The sequence below is a fragment of the Ceratotherium simum genome, chromosome 4 (assembly GCF_057802395.1).
Source record: "Ceratotherium simum simum isolate JZ-2026a chromosome 4, ASM5780239v1, whole genome shotgun sequence".
NCBI classification, from domain to species: domain Eukaryota; kingdom Metazoa; phylum Chordata; class Mammalia; order Perissodactyla; family Rhinocerotidae; genus Ceratotherium; species Ceratotherium simum.
Window position 1 is genome coordinate 85,090,174 of NC_141903.1, and position 16,071 is coordinate 85,106,244.

Here is a 16,071-nt window from a genome sequence, read left to right on the forward strand (position 1 = left end):
AACATGATGTCTCCAGTGAGACTTAGAAATTCAGAATCAAAGTCCATAGTATAAAACTCTAATTACTTGGAGACTTAAAAAAGCAAGAACTTCAAACTCATAAGTGAAGATAATGTTGATAAGTCATTTATTTTTCAGTCCTCCTTCTAACTCACTTCTTGATAACTTTTGGCGGTGTTGACTACTTCTTCCTTCTTGAAACTCTCCTCGTGCATTCTGAAATATTGATCTCCCTTCCTAATTTTATACCTATTCAGTTTCACTTTCCTTTCCTACCTCTTCTTGATATTTTTAAATAATTATATATTTGATCTTTTTTCTTCTCACTCTTTGAAGTCTATTCCATTCTTATGACTTTGTCACTGATGATTCCTAAAATTGTCCAACCAAAACCCTCTTCCTTCAATAAATATTTATTGCTCTGAGCCAATAGGTACAGATAGGGTCCACACTTGGTCAGAGCTTACAGTCAATTGGAGATACAAAGAAGAAAATAAGCCATGATCATATTTAAGTTCTATGAAAGTGAGGTATATGATCCTATAAAAGCACATAAGAAGCCCTTACCTTCCCTGCATGCTGAGACCTTCAGGGAGACAGGAAGGAGCCACACAGAGGTAGCAAAAAAAAGAAATGGCCGTTGTGGTTGGGAGATTGGTTATATTGAGCAAATAAATACATTGATAGAACAAGTAAGTAAAAGATATTGAAGATGATGAAAGCCAGGCTTCTCACTGTTGGAGAAAATACTTACAAACATAAAAAGGAAGAAGGCTAAATAATAATCCTAAGGTTTTGGATTGGAATTGGGGGTATCGAATTGGTGCTAGAGAGTGTGAATTTATGGTATATGTGTACCATACACGTACACAAACACACAGAGATAGATATAGAATTAGTTATAGATGTATATGTGTGTGCATATACACATACATAGATTTTCAAGCTCAGCATCTACTGAGAAGGCCCAAATGTAATGCCCCCAACTAACAATGAACACTCTGAGAACCCAGATCTTGATGACTAAATACTGTCCTTCACTAGGAGGAATCAAGGCCCTTTGGAGAAAGGACCGATTCCAGAGCTAGGCCAGAAAAAGTATGAGATGAACCTGAAACATCCTTTTGCCAGTAAGGAAATGCTCATAATATGATGGGGACATGTCAAAAGGATGTAAGAATCAGCTTGAAGAACCTTCCACTGGCCAAATCTTGGATAATTTTAATATTAAAATAAATGTTGATAGTAATAGATTACAGCGCTTTGAATAAAAGAGGACTCCATCAGCCTGTATTTAAATTAAAAATTTATAAATAAATGAGAAGGGAAAGCTCCTCCTTATAGTAGAATGCCAACTAATAACTATAGAAAGAATGATAGAAATGGAATATATCCATTTGGCAACTATCATAGTACTAGGAGTTGTCATTGGATGTTAATGATGATGGGTTGATAAAGGATTGATGAAGAATGGGATATTGACAATCTCAGAATAGCTCTAATACTAAAAGTAATAAATTACAAAGGGGAAAAATAATGATCTGATGGCGTAGAAACCTGGCAGACACCAATACAGTCAGATGGTAAAGGTTAACATCACCAGTGGTGGATTGAGTCAACATCATATGCCCTCTCATGTGATACACTGAGAAGAACACAGCATAATTTCTGCGGTATTCCTTCTAAGAAAATAATGACCTGAGTCTGGGTCATGAAGAGGCATCAGATGATCGTCCTGTGGAATTTAAGGCCCATTCTCTTTAAAACTGTTGGAGAAATGATAGGGAAAGGCTAAAGAATTAGTCCTGCTTGGAAGAGCATGAAGAAACATGACAACAAATGCAACATATGTTCCATGAGATCCCAGTCCCAGAAAGAAAAAAGAAACATTCTTGAGACAAATGGCAAAATTTGAACACAGTCTGTGGCTTGGATGGTAGTGTTGTCTCAGTATTGATTTCCTGACTTGAAGAGTTGTATTGTGGTCATGTAGTAGAATATCCTTGTTTAGCAAGCTATACTCTGTAGGACCTAGAGGTGATGAGCATAATGTCTGCAACATGCTCTCAAGGGTTCTGGAGAAGACTTATGATAATAAGTGTGTCTAAAGAGAGGGAGAAAGAGTCGTGGGGCAAATGTGACGGAATGTTGATACTTGGACAATCTGTGTCAGGGTATATGGGAATCCTTTGTACTGTCTGCACAATTTTTCTGTAAGTTTGAAATTTTAAAAAAATATATACGTATTTTAAAGCAAATAGAAGAAGAATTTATCCCAGACTGGGGTTTTAGGAAAGAATTTTGTCAGGAAGTGGTCCCTTAACTGAGATCTAAAATATGTCAGCAGTAGACACTTACGGATCTGTGAGCTTCTTGAGAGGAGAGACAGTTTTTTTTCGGTTTTTATTTTGTTTTGTTTTTAATGATTGGCATTTAGATATTATTCACTGAATGTATGAATTGAAAAAAAAGCTGCAAGAAGTTCAGCATGGCTGGAAGTTAGAATGTCAGTGTGGCAATGGCAAGAAATTAGACTGGAAAGGTAAGCAGGAAACATCGTAGAGTAGGAACTCAGCAAATATATATTGAGTGTATTTGTAAGCAAAAAAAAAAATCAAAGAATTACAAAAATGGCTTGAGAAATGGCAGCTCTCTCCTGCATCCCAAGTGCTAAAAAGTAAGGAAACAGTTCTGATCTGGATATATAAATTCTTTAATATTAAATTTCTTCTGAAATATTGGAAATTTTTAACTAATGAGATAAGATTTATCCTGGTTTAAGTTAAATTAGTGCAACTTTATAGACATTCTCACCAATTGTCAGGATTATATGTATACATAATCATATGGGTCACAGGTTCACAGGATCACAGGTTCAGATCACTTATAGCTCTCAGTGCTGCTCTGACAACTACTGGAAACTTGTGACTCAGTATGTATCCAGTATTGCACCCTGCGTAAAATGAACCCTGTTAATCTCCATCTTTTTCAGTTCTGGTTCTCTTTTTCCATACAGCCAAATAGTTTGAACTTAATTGGAGTATTATTTTTCTAAATAGTTTCTTAGGGAAAATGTGACTACAACAAAAATATTCATTGGGCCGTTGGCATTTTAGTCCTGCTGCTATTGTAATCCCAAATGAATAAAATATTCTGCAGAAATAGAGAGCTTACATTTAAGAAGCAAAATTAGTTATTTCAGTACCTTTAGTAAATTAATTTTGGAGAAAGGCATTATACTTCTCAGGACAATTTTTGCCTAGAGTTTTGTTCCCCCAAAATACTTAGTTTGCCACAAAATTAGGCAAAGTAGAATCTTTCTAGAACTAAGAATTTACACTAGGTATAAAGACCTATAAAATTTATAAATGAATGTGAAATATAAAAAATCTTGTAAAATACTGAAATGCTTTCTGTAATTTTAGGAATTTTTAAAGAGAATTGTTAAAGCACTTACTATGTAAATATTTTACAATATTGCTTTTTATTTTGTTTTACTAAATATGCTAGGCACTTGGAGGTGTCCCAGGAAGTCAGCCTTTACTTCCCAGTGGAATAGACCCAACTCGACAACAAGGTGACTACTTTGAAGTAAAAGTGAAATTGATGTTGCAGAACCTCAAAAGAAATCCTTTATTTCTTAAGGAAAATTGTGTTTGTATAAATCTTCTATAATTATACCAGTGGCATTTTTGCAGGTAATATGGCCAAGTGATTTATATTTTCAGCTAATTCTTAATTATGCATAATATAGTGAGGGCAGTGATAACATAAGAAACAGAATTATTAAATATCCAAAAATCCATTTTTTAACTAATAACTTCTAAAACTTTTTATTTAACTTCTAACAAGTGGGAATCAAAGTGATTATATCACTTCTGATTTCCTCTGCCTTTTTCAGATAGATTAGTCCACCCAAAATATGCGTAGGAGGAAAGAGGAGGCTGAGCAACAAATGACTTAATTGGTTTAACAAACCCAATAATCAGGTCCTTCCAAGGAGATGTTTAGGTACCACAGATATATACAGCTCTATTGCACTGTTCCCAGGAAAGAGAGGTAAATGTTGTGAGATGTGTAATTCAACGCAGGGTAGGAAGAAAATTTCAATCTCAAGACATTAAGGGAGAATGTGGGTAGGTCATGGTAAGAAAGTGGCCATGAAAGCCAAGATGAGATGATGTCAATAACTCAGTCCCGTAGTAAATAAGATATTGTAACACCAAGCAGAGAGGAGGCTGCTAGCCTCTGGTTTAGCACTCATGCTGATTACATTGCTAATATATTCATACATTTTTTTTCAGGACATCCAAATATGGGTGGACCAATGCAGAGAATGACTCCTCCAAGAGGAATGGTGCCCTTAGGACCACAGGTAAATAATCAGTGCAGAAAGCTAGTTGCTGAGTTTTTTGTCTTCATGTTATATAAACAAACTATATTATTTGCTGGCTTTTATTATATGCATTAAAGGTTTGATATAACATGATTGTTAGGCTCTTGAGGACGTAATATCTGTGACATGTCCAAATTGATGTAACAACAAACCATATTTTAACAGATGCTATCACATATGCCTTTAGTTCATTTGAGAAAATGCATTGTATGAAAATACAATATAGTAATTATTATAAAAAGATAATTACCCTTTTGTTAGTTATATTAAGGAAATATTTTAAAATTTATAGTAATTATTATAAAAAGATAACCATTTAAATAAGTTAAATAAAACACAGTTGATCAAAAATATGAAATAGAGTAAACAGCATAAAATATATTTCTCTAACTCCTTTAAAGAATGCCATTGACAGTGTATTGTATGTAACCAAATTTCTTTGTAGAATGTGGAAACAATAGAGAACCACTTAGAAATAAACATTAAAATGGGTCTTACTGAACAAGCAGAATACGATCAGTATACATCAGATGGTAGCCTACTTCTCTATCAAAATTTTCAAGACGTATACACTGAAGTCAAACCTATCCTAGCTTTTGGTAACATTTTTAAAGTATGCTGTTCCAGGCTATCATTTGTTTTAGCTAATCCTTTTGTCTCTCTTGGGAAAATTGTGTGAAATAGAAAATAATTTTATAATGTTGTATTTCAAAGAAATGAATCCAAAATCCAGAATTTTAAATTTCTACCTCATGGGTCAGAAGTTAGTATGTCATAAACTGGTTAAAAGAAGAATTAATTTATTTTCTTTGTCCTTTCCAAGAGCAGCATTATAAGGATAGTTTTAGGAGCTTGTTTCATGTAGCTACTTAAAAATTACATTAATATTTTGTTGTTTGCCCAAAGGAGTCAGAGAATTAAGAATCTAACACCCAGATAATGTGACTTAGATTTAGGAGTCTCTAAGCAATATACAATAATATATGTATTAGCTATATTGAAACATGAAGTGCATATAACCAAATTTGTCAAAAATACTACATTGCATGAAAAAAAAAACCCACTATATAAATATATGTGATATCCTCAAAATCCAAAAAAATCAATTTCTTTTATTTAGGCTCATTCTTTCCTATGTATTTTCTTACAATCTTATAAAATTCTGATTTAGATACTTAAATTATTTTTCCCTATTTGTACCCATGTTAGGGATGATGATTTGTGTGACCTACCATCATTAAGTCATTAATAGCAACTAGAAATCTGGGAGATATATAGGATATTTCATTGACTGAGTATACTTTTAGTCTTTAATGAACTATGCCTACCAATTTGGCTATACAGAACTTGAGGGATTTTTTTCCCAAAATGTTTTTATAATTGATACATTTTAAATATACATCAAAAACTTTATGCCTATAATTTAGTTATCATTCTTCATTCAGTTCACTTATTTTCCAGCTACCTGCTCTTTAAGCTTTTGTCATTCCCAGACCAATATTTTTAATACTTTTTAAAACTAAAACTAAGAGTCTGATTTAAAAGTCAGTTTTGCAGTATTTGAAAGATATACCAATGCTTACCTAAGCTATATAAACACTTAGATCTCATTTGAAAATGCAGAAATAAAAAGCATACTGGTCTTTATTTATAAATAGCTGGCTATATGTTTATATGTTTTGTGTTATAAGTAAATTACAACAGAAAATGAGAAAACATTTCTGATGAGTAATCTCTTATTCATGAGTTTTAATAACTAAGTTTATCATATAAATATAAATACTTTGCATTTTCAAACCCAAAGAAAATAGTTTATTTCTTCCATTTGGACTAGTATGCTTGCTATTTCTTTATAATTTGAGGGAAATAAAGTGTTTTGGCATGAATTTACCTCAGAAACCAGAAATACCTACAATAACTCTTTTAAATCACAGTATGCAAAGTATAAAAGGTTAAAGGAAATTGTATTTTATACTTATCATGTACTTAAGTGAAAACAGGAGTCATATTCATATGAATGGTACAACAGGTAAAAATGAGGTAAAATCATTTGAAATCAGGAGTTCTTGTGAGATATTTACTTATACACCTGATATGGAAAACATATGCATTATAAACTGAGATTTGTAGTAAAGGTTAGCTGTGTTTCTTGAAAGGTAATAGAAAACAACTCTCATAACAGGCATTTAATCACACAGATGCAGCCCAAGAGCAGAATGCATCTACTTTTTTGCTGTTGCTGGAATATTGTCTTTAGCTTTATGCACAAACAAAATACACATCTCTTTTTTTTTTTTTTAATTTTATTTATTTATTTATTTTCCCCCAAAGCCCCAGTAGATAGTGGTATGTCATAGTTGCACATCCTTCTAGTTGCTGTATGTGGGACCCGGCCTCAGCATGGCCGAAGAAGCGGTGCGTCAGTGCGCGCCTGGGATCCGAACCCGGGCCACCAGCAGCGGAGCGCGCGCACTTAACTGCTAAGCCACCGGGCCAGCCCACACATCTCTTTTTTATCATAGGTTATTTCCATAAGTTTTTGAGCTTAAGATCAATGTGGTGAAGAGGGACGGTAGTTATCTACTGGAACAATTGAATTCCTAGAACAAATATATCTAATCCAATGATTCTTAGATAATGCCGATTTAGGCAAAGTGCACACCTAGAACATAGTAAACAGGTGGTCAATACTTTATTGCATTGATGAAGGAATAAAAGTTTGTTCCAAATCCTGGCATATTTTCCCACTCTTTAATCTATTTTAAATCTAAGTTCAGCAGTAATACGTGATTTTTAAATTGATATCAGTATCCTTTCAATAGAAAAGCAAAATTATCTATTTAATCAAGAAAAATGTCTTCCATAATACCGTATTTGAAGTCATTTTTCTACTTGCTTTTGGAGTAAGATATACTCACCTTGCCTGTGTTCTTATGCTCAGCAGGTGCCATATGATTAACAGAAAAATTTGCCAAGACTATCCAACTAGTTCTAGTTCCTCTAGAAATCTGAAGGATAAATGAATTATGTATAAGTAGGAACATATCATGATTTCCAAATCGAATACTTTGGGTGGAGAAATGGTGAGATGGAAATATATGATAGACTCTCATGTAGAGAGAGAGTAAACTGATTCTGTATTTTCAAGTCTAAGATGGGAGATAGAATTCAGCTCAGTATAGGGAAGAAATTTCTAGAAATTAAACTGCCCAATCATGGAAAAACTCTATAAACTTTCCAAGCAGAGTCTGAACAGCCATTTTGTCAGGAACATTGCGTTGGGAGAGAGATTAAACCAGATGGAATTGTATAGCTGCTATCAGCTTTAAAATTCAGTGATTCTAAATTAGCTCTTCCCATTCTGTCTTTGTTGATACCACTTGGAAACCCAGTTGTTATTCTTTCTTATCTTTCTGTTTTCTTTTTGCTTCAGATTATTCACAAAATTAAAATGTTTTGTAAATCTATCAAGTTACATATTGGGTAATTTCTTACTCATTTCCTGTGACACTTGAGCACTGTGACTCGTGAGCACTGGGTATACAAAGATGAGTAAAACAGACTCGGCCTTCAATGTACTTGTTGTTTGCCGGGAGATGCAGATGCATAAAGAAAAACTATTATGCAGTAGAAAAAATCTGGAGAAGAAATATGCATACTCTGTCAGGAAGTCATTACGTAAACAAGCAAGTAATTCTGTTAGGGTTGAGGGCTCAAGGAAAGCTGATGAGAAAAGCACTCGTTTAAGTGAGTCCCTTAGTAACGGTGATAAGAAGGAGTTAGCAGCTGCAATTTTTGAGCACCAAGTATCGTGCTATTAATGCACCAAGCACTATGATAGGTGTTTATATGATTTCATTTTGTCCTCCAACAAGCTTATAAGGGAGATAATGTTATCACTTTACAGATAAGGAAATGAAGGTTGCGCAGATCATTGGGAGAATCATTGGGCTGAGATCACACATATCGAAAGGGGGCAGAGAAAATGGGGGAGCACAACAGAGATTCAAGCCAATGTCTATGTCCAGAGCTATAAAGAAAACTAATGTTTTCTTTGATAAAATAAAACACAGATATTCTAAGACTAAAAGGGAGGGAGACTTTCCCTGTGAAGCATTTCTATTATACTTTACCATCCAGATTTTGTTCTCAGTGACTAACTTTCTTCTCAGAGACTCCTTGCTGATACTGCTGCTGCCACCACCATGCTTGGTCCAGAGGTTAAGGGAAATAGCTATCCTTTTAACCAATGCCTCATTGTGGGCAGAAACCATTCTACTATCCCATAGCACACAAAACTGGGATGTTTAAATAAGATTTCGTGAAGGTAAAAGTAATAAACAATGAGAATAGCATGTACCTAGGTAATTTGTTTATAAACTGTGGCTTACTCTCTAAGGTTAACAGAGCTTCTCTCATTAAATATTTCCTTGTCATCTTAGCACCTACTATACAGAAGGCCACAGCAGATGAGTTAACCTGGGTGTAAACGTGTATTGTGTGTTTGTGAACCACAAGGAATCCAGTAGGCTGGATAGTATAGTTGGGAGTAGGGGAAGAAGGTAAGAATTACAGAGAATGAGGGCAAGAAAGATAGGCTGAGACTGATCAGTGAATAACCTCATAGAGCCATACTAAGGAGTATAGACTCTGTTCGATAGGCAGTGTGGGACATAACGGCTTTTAAGTGACGTAAGTAGGACTGAATTTTAGAACCATAATTCTGGAGGCAGTATGGAGAATAGATTGGGAGAGGGAGAGTCTTAAGTCAGAGAGACCAATTAAGATAGTACAGTAGTTTCAGTAAATGACAAAGATTAGTGATATGAAGGAGAGCACTATTTCAAGAGCTGTTTCACAGATAGAATCAATAGTCTTTGGCAACTGACTGGCTATGGAAATTGAAAGAAAAGGAAGAGACATCAGGGAGCTGCCAGAGGTTCTTAGCCTGGACTGTTGTGTGGAAGGTGATGCCTGAGGAAGGCAGTATAAAGAGCACAGTCATGAGAAGATAGTATTGGGTTTACTTTTAGATATGTCGAGCATGAAGTGGTATCGAGATGGAAACAACCCATAGGAAGTTCAACATATGAGTTATCTGGGAGTTTAAGGGAGATATGAATGTAAAAGATTTGGGATACCAACTTGGGATACCAAGTTGTTGAACTAATGGTAGCAGATAAAATTACCCATAAATGTGCATTTATTGAAAAAAAATGCTGTGGTTAGAACTCGGGGAAAAGCAACAGTTAAAGAATTAGCCAAATAAAAGGAAACTGCAAAAAAGTAGTCAGAGAAGTTGAAGGAATAGTGGTGTCAGAAAGCCAAGCATGAAAGTGGCTGGTAGTGTCAAGATGCATTAACAGTATAGTGTTAAAATTAATCTTTTGGCCTCTATGCAAACTGAAGTAAGCTAATATGATATGCATGTTAAAACATTAAAATGTTTTTATCCTTCAAATGCACATAATAGATATTGACAGAAGTCTGACTCATATAATTCATGCATACATAGTACACTTTGAGTGTACTTTAGTTTTCTTCTATTTTTGTGTGTTTGTATTAGTGCGTTTGTGCAATGGATATATTATTTTGTGAACATAAGAAGTTCTTATGTTGGGTTCCCCTGTTTGCTTTTTTCCTCAGACTTTATGTAATTGTTCTGATTCTGACAATTTCAAATATGTTGATTAAGTCTTTTCTTTAAAAACAGTTTTGGATTTTTGAAATATTTTATTTGAAAAAGTTCACTGTTGTACAGATATTAGGAAATTAGTAAAGAGGTATTGAATATTAACATTGCAATTATACCTTAATCATTAACATGCTCCAATGATCTTACATATTCACATCGTTTTTAAAAGACACAAACCAAAGTAATTGTTAAAATAGAAGCAAAGGTACAAGGGTGGAGCCTTCAGAGAATGAATTGCACAGGCCTATCCCTCAGGAGTTATGTAGGGAAATCATTAACCTGCTCTCCTTTCTTTCCCCCCTCCTCTTTGGTTTTGTTTTTTTGTTTTGTGGTAGTCTGACCCTTGGTTATCATTACAGAACTATGGAGGTGCAATGAGACCCCCACTGAATGCTTTAGGTGGCCCTGGAATGCCTGGAATGAACATGTAAGCAAATGCTATATTCTCCGGTTCACTAAAGTGTTCTATTTTCTGTTTTCTGAAGTGACACTAATTTGTAACACAGTTTGAGCTCTTAAATCTCCATGTAGTATAAATGAACTAAAAATGAGCTGCAGTATGTGTTTCATTTCACAACATATTCTTTGTGTTTTTCTTCCTTCCCTTGCAACCTTTAACTTTTTTTCCATTTTCAAGTGCCATAAATGCCAACTTGCAGCCTATTTCTTTTTGATTTTCATATTTTATTTGTCATAAAAATGAGTCTTTTATAAATAAGCACAGAGTCTGCAGAGAGTCTATACAAAAGTAGGAAAAGATGCTGACACCAGGACCATGACTTAACTCTACAAAAGTAGATAATTGAATGTTGGTAACTTCATTTAACAAGTACATAGTGATTCCCAAGAGTGGAGTTTTTAACTCTTATAAATATATGTCTTTACGTTCACTTTGTTGAGGCCACTCTTAACACTGGAAGAATTCTCTCTGGTAGTGTCTTCTGTATTAAAGAATTCTCCGTGGTATAGTATGAATTTCCTTTTGAAAATTCAAGATGCACTTAGATAAGGAGTAAACTAACAGGGTTGGTTTGTTTGTTTACTGAAAAGGCCTTTTAAGCCCAAAGAGAGTAGTTTGTTTCTATCAGCCAATATAATGCAGTTTGTTAAGGAATTTTTATTTATTTTTCATTATATGACTTACCCTCAAAGTTCCATATATACCAGCTGCTTGTTAGTGACTTTCATTAATTCACTAGAGGATCAATTCCATGACGTGGCCTAAGGAAAGCTTACCAGAAATAATGAAAGCATTCCATATAGGGTTGTGGGTAATCTCTTCTAATATAGTTCCCATCAGTCCACATTTTGGTTACTTACATGTCAAATTTAAAATTCTACCATTGCTTAATTGCATTGAAGATACACTGTGAGATAAGCTCTTTTAATGTACATAGGGATTTTTTTAAGTTTCTGAAACCATTTTCATGGAAAGCACTTTTGCCTAAAATAGAAAATAGGTTAATAGGTGGATACCAGCCAGACTCAAAACTAACAGAACAAGGGAAAAAAGTAGGTCAAATTTTTCTATCATGTCTTTTCACTTTGGAAGTAAAAATGGGTAGACATGAAATCTGACTTTTCTTAAATTCCTCAAAGGCTTAGCCTTTATTAATGGTTGATACAAGAAGGAGTGAGTGATATTTTATGCTTATATCAAAAGCTGAAACTCTTACCAATAGGATTTAGATATATATAAAATTTACCTACCTAAGATTCTGACTTTAACATGCAATAGCTTTTAAGATATATAATTTTGAATACAGCCAGCCCTGATGGCCTAGCGGTTAAAGTTCAGCACGCTCCACTTCAGCAGCCCGGGTTCAGTTCCTGGGTGCAGAACCACACCACTCGTCTGTTAGTAGCCATGCTATGGCAGCGGCTCACATAGAAAGAACCAGAAGAATTTACAACTATATACTGGGGCTTTGGGGCAGGGGGCAGGTAGGGAAGGAAGATTGGCAACAGATGTTAGCTTAGGGTGAGTCTTCCCCTGCAAAAAAAAAAAGAAATTTTTGAGTATTATGTATAGATGTAAGGAGTACACATTTTGAATACTATAATCAACCCAGAATTATCATTAAATATTAAGACTGTATCTAATATTGTTTTGTATTATTATTCTTCATTATAATCAGCCATGTGGTGGTCTGCTAGTAGAGACTAAAAAGGTATTTTCATGTGACCATTGAGAGACTCAAATAGCTGTTTAAAATGTCTAGATCCTTTCTCACCTATACTTAAACATATATATGTGGGTACATTTAATTCCCTAGACTATGGAGACTAAAAATATGGCTTAAAATTTTAGTATGATTATTTTTGTTGATATTTGGGTGAATATACCCAGATACTTAAAAATATTTTCTATTACATAATATTTTACTATTTATATAATTTCTGGTTCTTAAAGAACCTTTAAGCCTTACGGATTCAGATTTCCGTTATTTGTTACTATTGTCTTTTATTTGGGGTCTTATATCATTTTCAATATTTTATAAATTAGGATTCCTTCAAGGATATTGAAAATGTAACTATTTTCATCATTATATTTGTAAATATTCCCCTCTAATAGGGAAAGTTCTGAATTATGGAAGATGTAACCAGAGAGAATAATTCTTGCATTGATATCAACCCCAACAAAATAAAACACATTATTATCTCTATTGTATTCAATAGGGTAAGCTTTACTGAAATTCACTTCATAATGTATTATCTTTAAAACAAAGTGAATCTTACTGTGTTATGGCAAACAAGTATTTCTAATGGTATTTGTGGCTTTCTTCATGTCACTTTTTTGCATGTTGGGTACCTTAAAAATTGAAGGAGAAAGCATTAGAATAGTGTTACCTTAAGCTATGTTTTTAGCAATCTAAAATATTTGTGTGTTGGGGTCAGGAGGGACCTGCTGGAGAATCAAAGCTGGATTATTTGTCTTTAGCTTGTCACTTTTTCTTGTTTGCCTTGGAAGTATAATCACAACGAAAAATACCCAACCCTGGTCACTAAAGTATTTTTAAATGCTTTATTCTAACTGGCAACTTTATCCCTTTATTGAAGAATAAACCATTGGGAACAAAATTTTGATAATTTTGTTGTTAAAAAAATATTAGTCACCTCCAAAGAAAATGGTTATTCTGTTATAATTTTTATATTTCCATGCTCTAAACTCAGGATAAATTATATACAGTGTCATTTAAAATTAAAATAAGAGTATACTCTTAATGTTTCTGTAACTACTATTATATCTTTAAAAGTAAAAGCTTAATATCAATTTCAGTAATTTAAAGTAGAATTTACAAATGTGTTTTCAAATGCATTATAGATTAGTTTTTAAAGGAAACTATATTTCTAAATTAACTAAATTTTTACAAATTTCCAAAGAATTTAGGATTCAGCATTAAAGCATTTCTAATTCAACTTTGTATACTTTGGTATTTTATAAAAACTAAGGACAAAGGATTTCAAAGGATCTAGACCTTTTTGTTCTAAATTATATCCTATAGAATTATAAAGTTTGTGTAATTATTACCTTGAAATAAGATGACTGAATTACAAAAGAAAAGAGGATTTTTCTCTGTGGTGGTCATGGTTGCTTTGATTTCGTCGTAGCCAATACCCTTACCAAAAAAATACAGATTTTTTTTTTTTTTTGGTGAGGGAGGTTGGCCCTGAGCTAACATCCATTGCCAATCTTCCGCTTTTTGCTGAGGAAGATTGGCTTTGAGATAACATCTGTGCGCATCTTCCTCCATTTTATATATGGGCCACTGCCACAGCATGGCTTTACGAATGGTGCGTAGGTCTGCGCCCAGGATCTGAACCTGCAAATTCTGGGCCGCTGAAGTGGAGCACGCACAATTAACCACTTCGCCACTGGGCAGCCCCTACAGACTTCTTTTAAATTCCATTTTTCTCCTTATTTTTAAATGAGGCTATCCTGATTCTACTTCAAACCATGCTTATATAGAAATTTCCATTGGAAATAATGCCTGTGTCATAGTTTGTAGATTACTTTCTTGATGATACTGATAACCCTGAAAAGTAGTGGGAATTACTGAGCTTAAGTAGTTGTTCTAATAGAACTGCTCACTACTACAACCCCCACTTTATTTAGCACTATTTGTGAAACTTAAAATGTCTTCAAACATGGTGGAAATGTTGGGGGAAATTTATCTTATCCATATAAATTATTAATATTTAACCTATTATATTAAAATACAGTTTAATATGAAATATATAGTATTCAGAGACTAGATTAGTATTTGTAAAACAATTGAAATGTGTAAGAGGTATTTTATGTTACTTGTAATAAATTTAACATTTAATTTAATATTAATTATTATTTATTTAATTAAATAAAATGTTTATTTTAACATTTAACTCAGTGTGTTAATTTAACATTAAACAAATTTAAAAATAACAAGCCAGATTTTAATATATATTTCTCTTAGTATAAGTGAATTTAACATCTTTTCAAATCTTTAAGGTCCATATTAAAATGTCTTTTTGATTAAAAAAAGCCATATTTTATTATATTTAATATATCTTATTCATAAGTCCTTATTTACACATAATATTTCAAAATTATGAGGTCATTAGCTACATAACATCATTGTATACACATTTTTGCCATGATTTGGATATAGTATATTTTTTATATTGTCTTAAGATAAATGTTTCCCAATTTCTTTACTATGTTTTATTTAATATCAACCAAATCAATTGTTTTACTTGATCAACATATATCCTATGTTTCTGTCTAGTAGGCATGGAATCCTATATGTAAAAGCGTCTTTCTAAAGTGTTGCCATAATTAATTGTAAAATCATCATCATCATCTTAGAGAGGCAACACTTTCCAGAGACAATACAAGTGCCCCTCGCCTCCTCCCTGTGCACAATACTTTGACCAAGTCTCCTCTGGCATCTGATTTTCCCCTCTGTTCCTCAAGCAGAATTGGGAAGAAGTGCACTTGGACATCCTAATGGAGCCCAAGGACAGGATTTTCAGGCCCTTCCCTGCTCTTTACCTGGGGATTCCCTGGGATCCCAAAACAAATCTAAAAACAGTCCTAAATATTCCAAGCAAACATGGGCAATATGGCTAACTTGGACAGCCTCTAGCTAATATTTAGAACTTTAGATTTAAGATCCCTAGAATAAGAATCAGGGGATGTGTTATTTTGTTGTTGTTTTTTTGGTGAGGAAGATTGTCCTTGAGCTAACATCTGTGCCCCTCGTCCTCTATTTTGTATGTGGGACGCTGCCACAGCATGGCTTGATTAGCGGTGTGTAGGTCCACGCCTGGGGTCCGAACACGTGAACTCTGGGCCGCTGCAGAAGAGCGCACGAACTTAACCATTATGCCACTGGGCTGGCCCTAGAATCAGAAGATGTGTTTTTTGTTTGTTTGTTTTTGTTTTTTTGTGGGTTTTTTTGGTGAAGAAGATTGGCCCTGAGCTAACATCTGTGCCCATCTTTCTTTATTTTATATGTGAGACGCCTGCCACAGCAGGGCTTGATAAGTGGTGTGTAGGTCTGCGCCCGGGATCCGAACCTGCAAACCCTGGGTCTCCGAAGCAAAGCGCACAAACCCAACCACTACCCCACTGGGCTGGCCCCAGGGGACGTGTTTTTTAATTAAAATTTTTCACTATCTTTTCACTGCTTTTAGGGGAAAAGGGAATTTTGAGTGACCCTAATTACAGAGGACCCACTGCAAGTAATCTACTTTTTATCAGGCACTATTCATTCAGGTATACTTAATACTAAAATATGAGGACAAAAGACCTTTTTCACTTAACTAATTAGGCATTAATTTTGCTTTAAAAGCTTTATGTCCTTTAAAGCTATGGAATACAAAACATTCTCCTCCACCCTAAAATGAAGTAATATATTGACATACATTGACATGGGTTACGTCTTATTTTTCCCAAGATTTTACTCTGGCCACTGTATTAAACTATAATTATTAAAAC

General features: G+C 34.0%; 1 protein-coding gene across 4 annotated transcripts in view; it reads left to right on the top strand.

Moving 5' to 3' along the window:
• The window catches only part of SSBP2 (single stranded DNA binding protein 2), a 296,005-nt gene that overhangs the window by 236,108 nt on the left and 43,826 nt on the right, over positions 1–16,071 (top strand). For 3 of the 4 annotated variants that reach the window (XM_004420399.3, XM_087430094.1, XM_004420402.3), the window contains 3 exons: positions 3,511–3,577; positions 4,305–4,375; positions 10,451–10,518. In XM_004420399.3, the coding sequence (XP_004420456.1) occupies positions 3,511–3,577; positions 4,305–4,375; positions 10,451–10,518 (206 nt within the window). Of the gene's footprint in view, positions 1–3,510; positions 3,578–4,304; positions 4,376–10,426; positions 10,519–16,071 lie in introns of all 4 variants that reach the window. The other variant, XM_087430095.1, reaches the window with a different exon arrangement.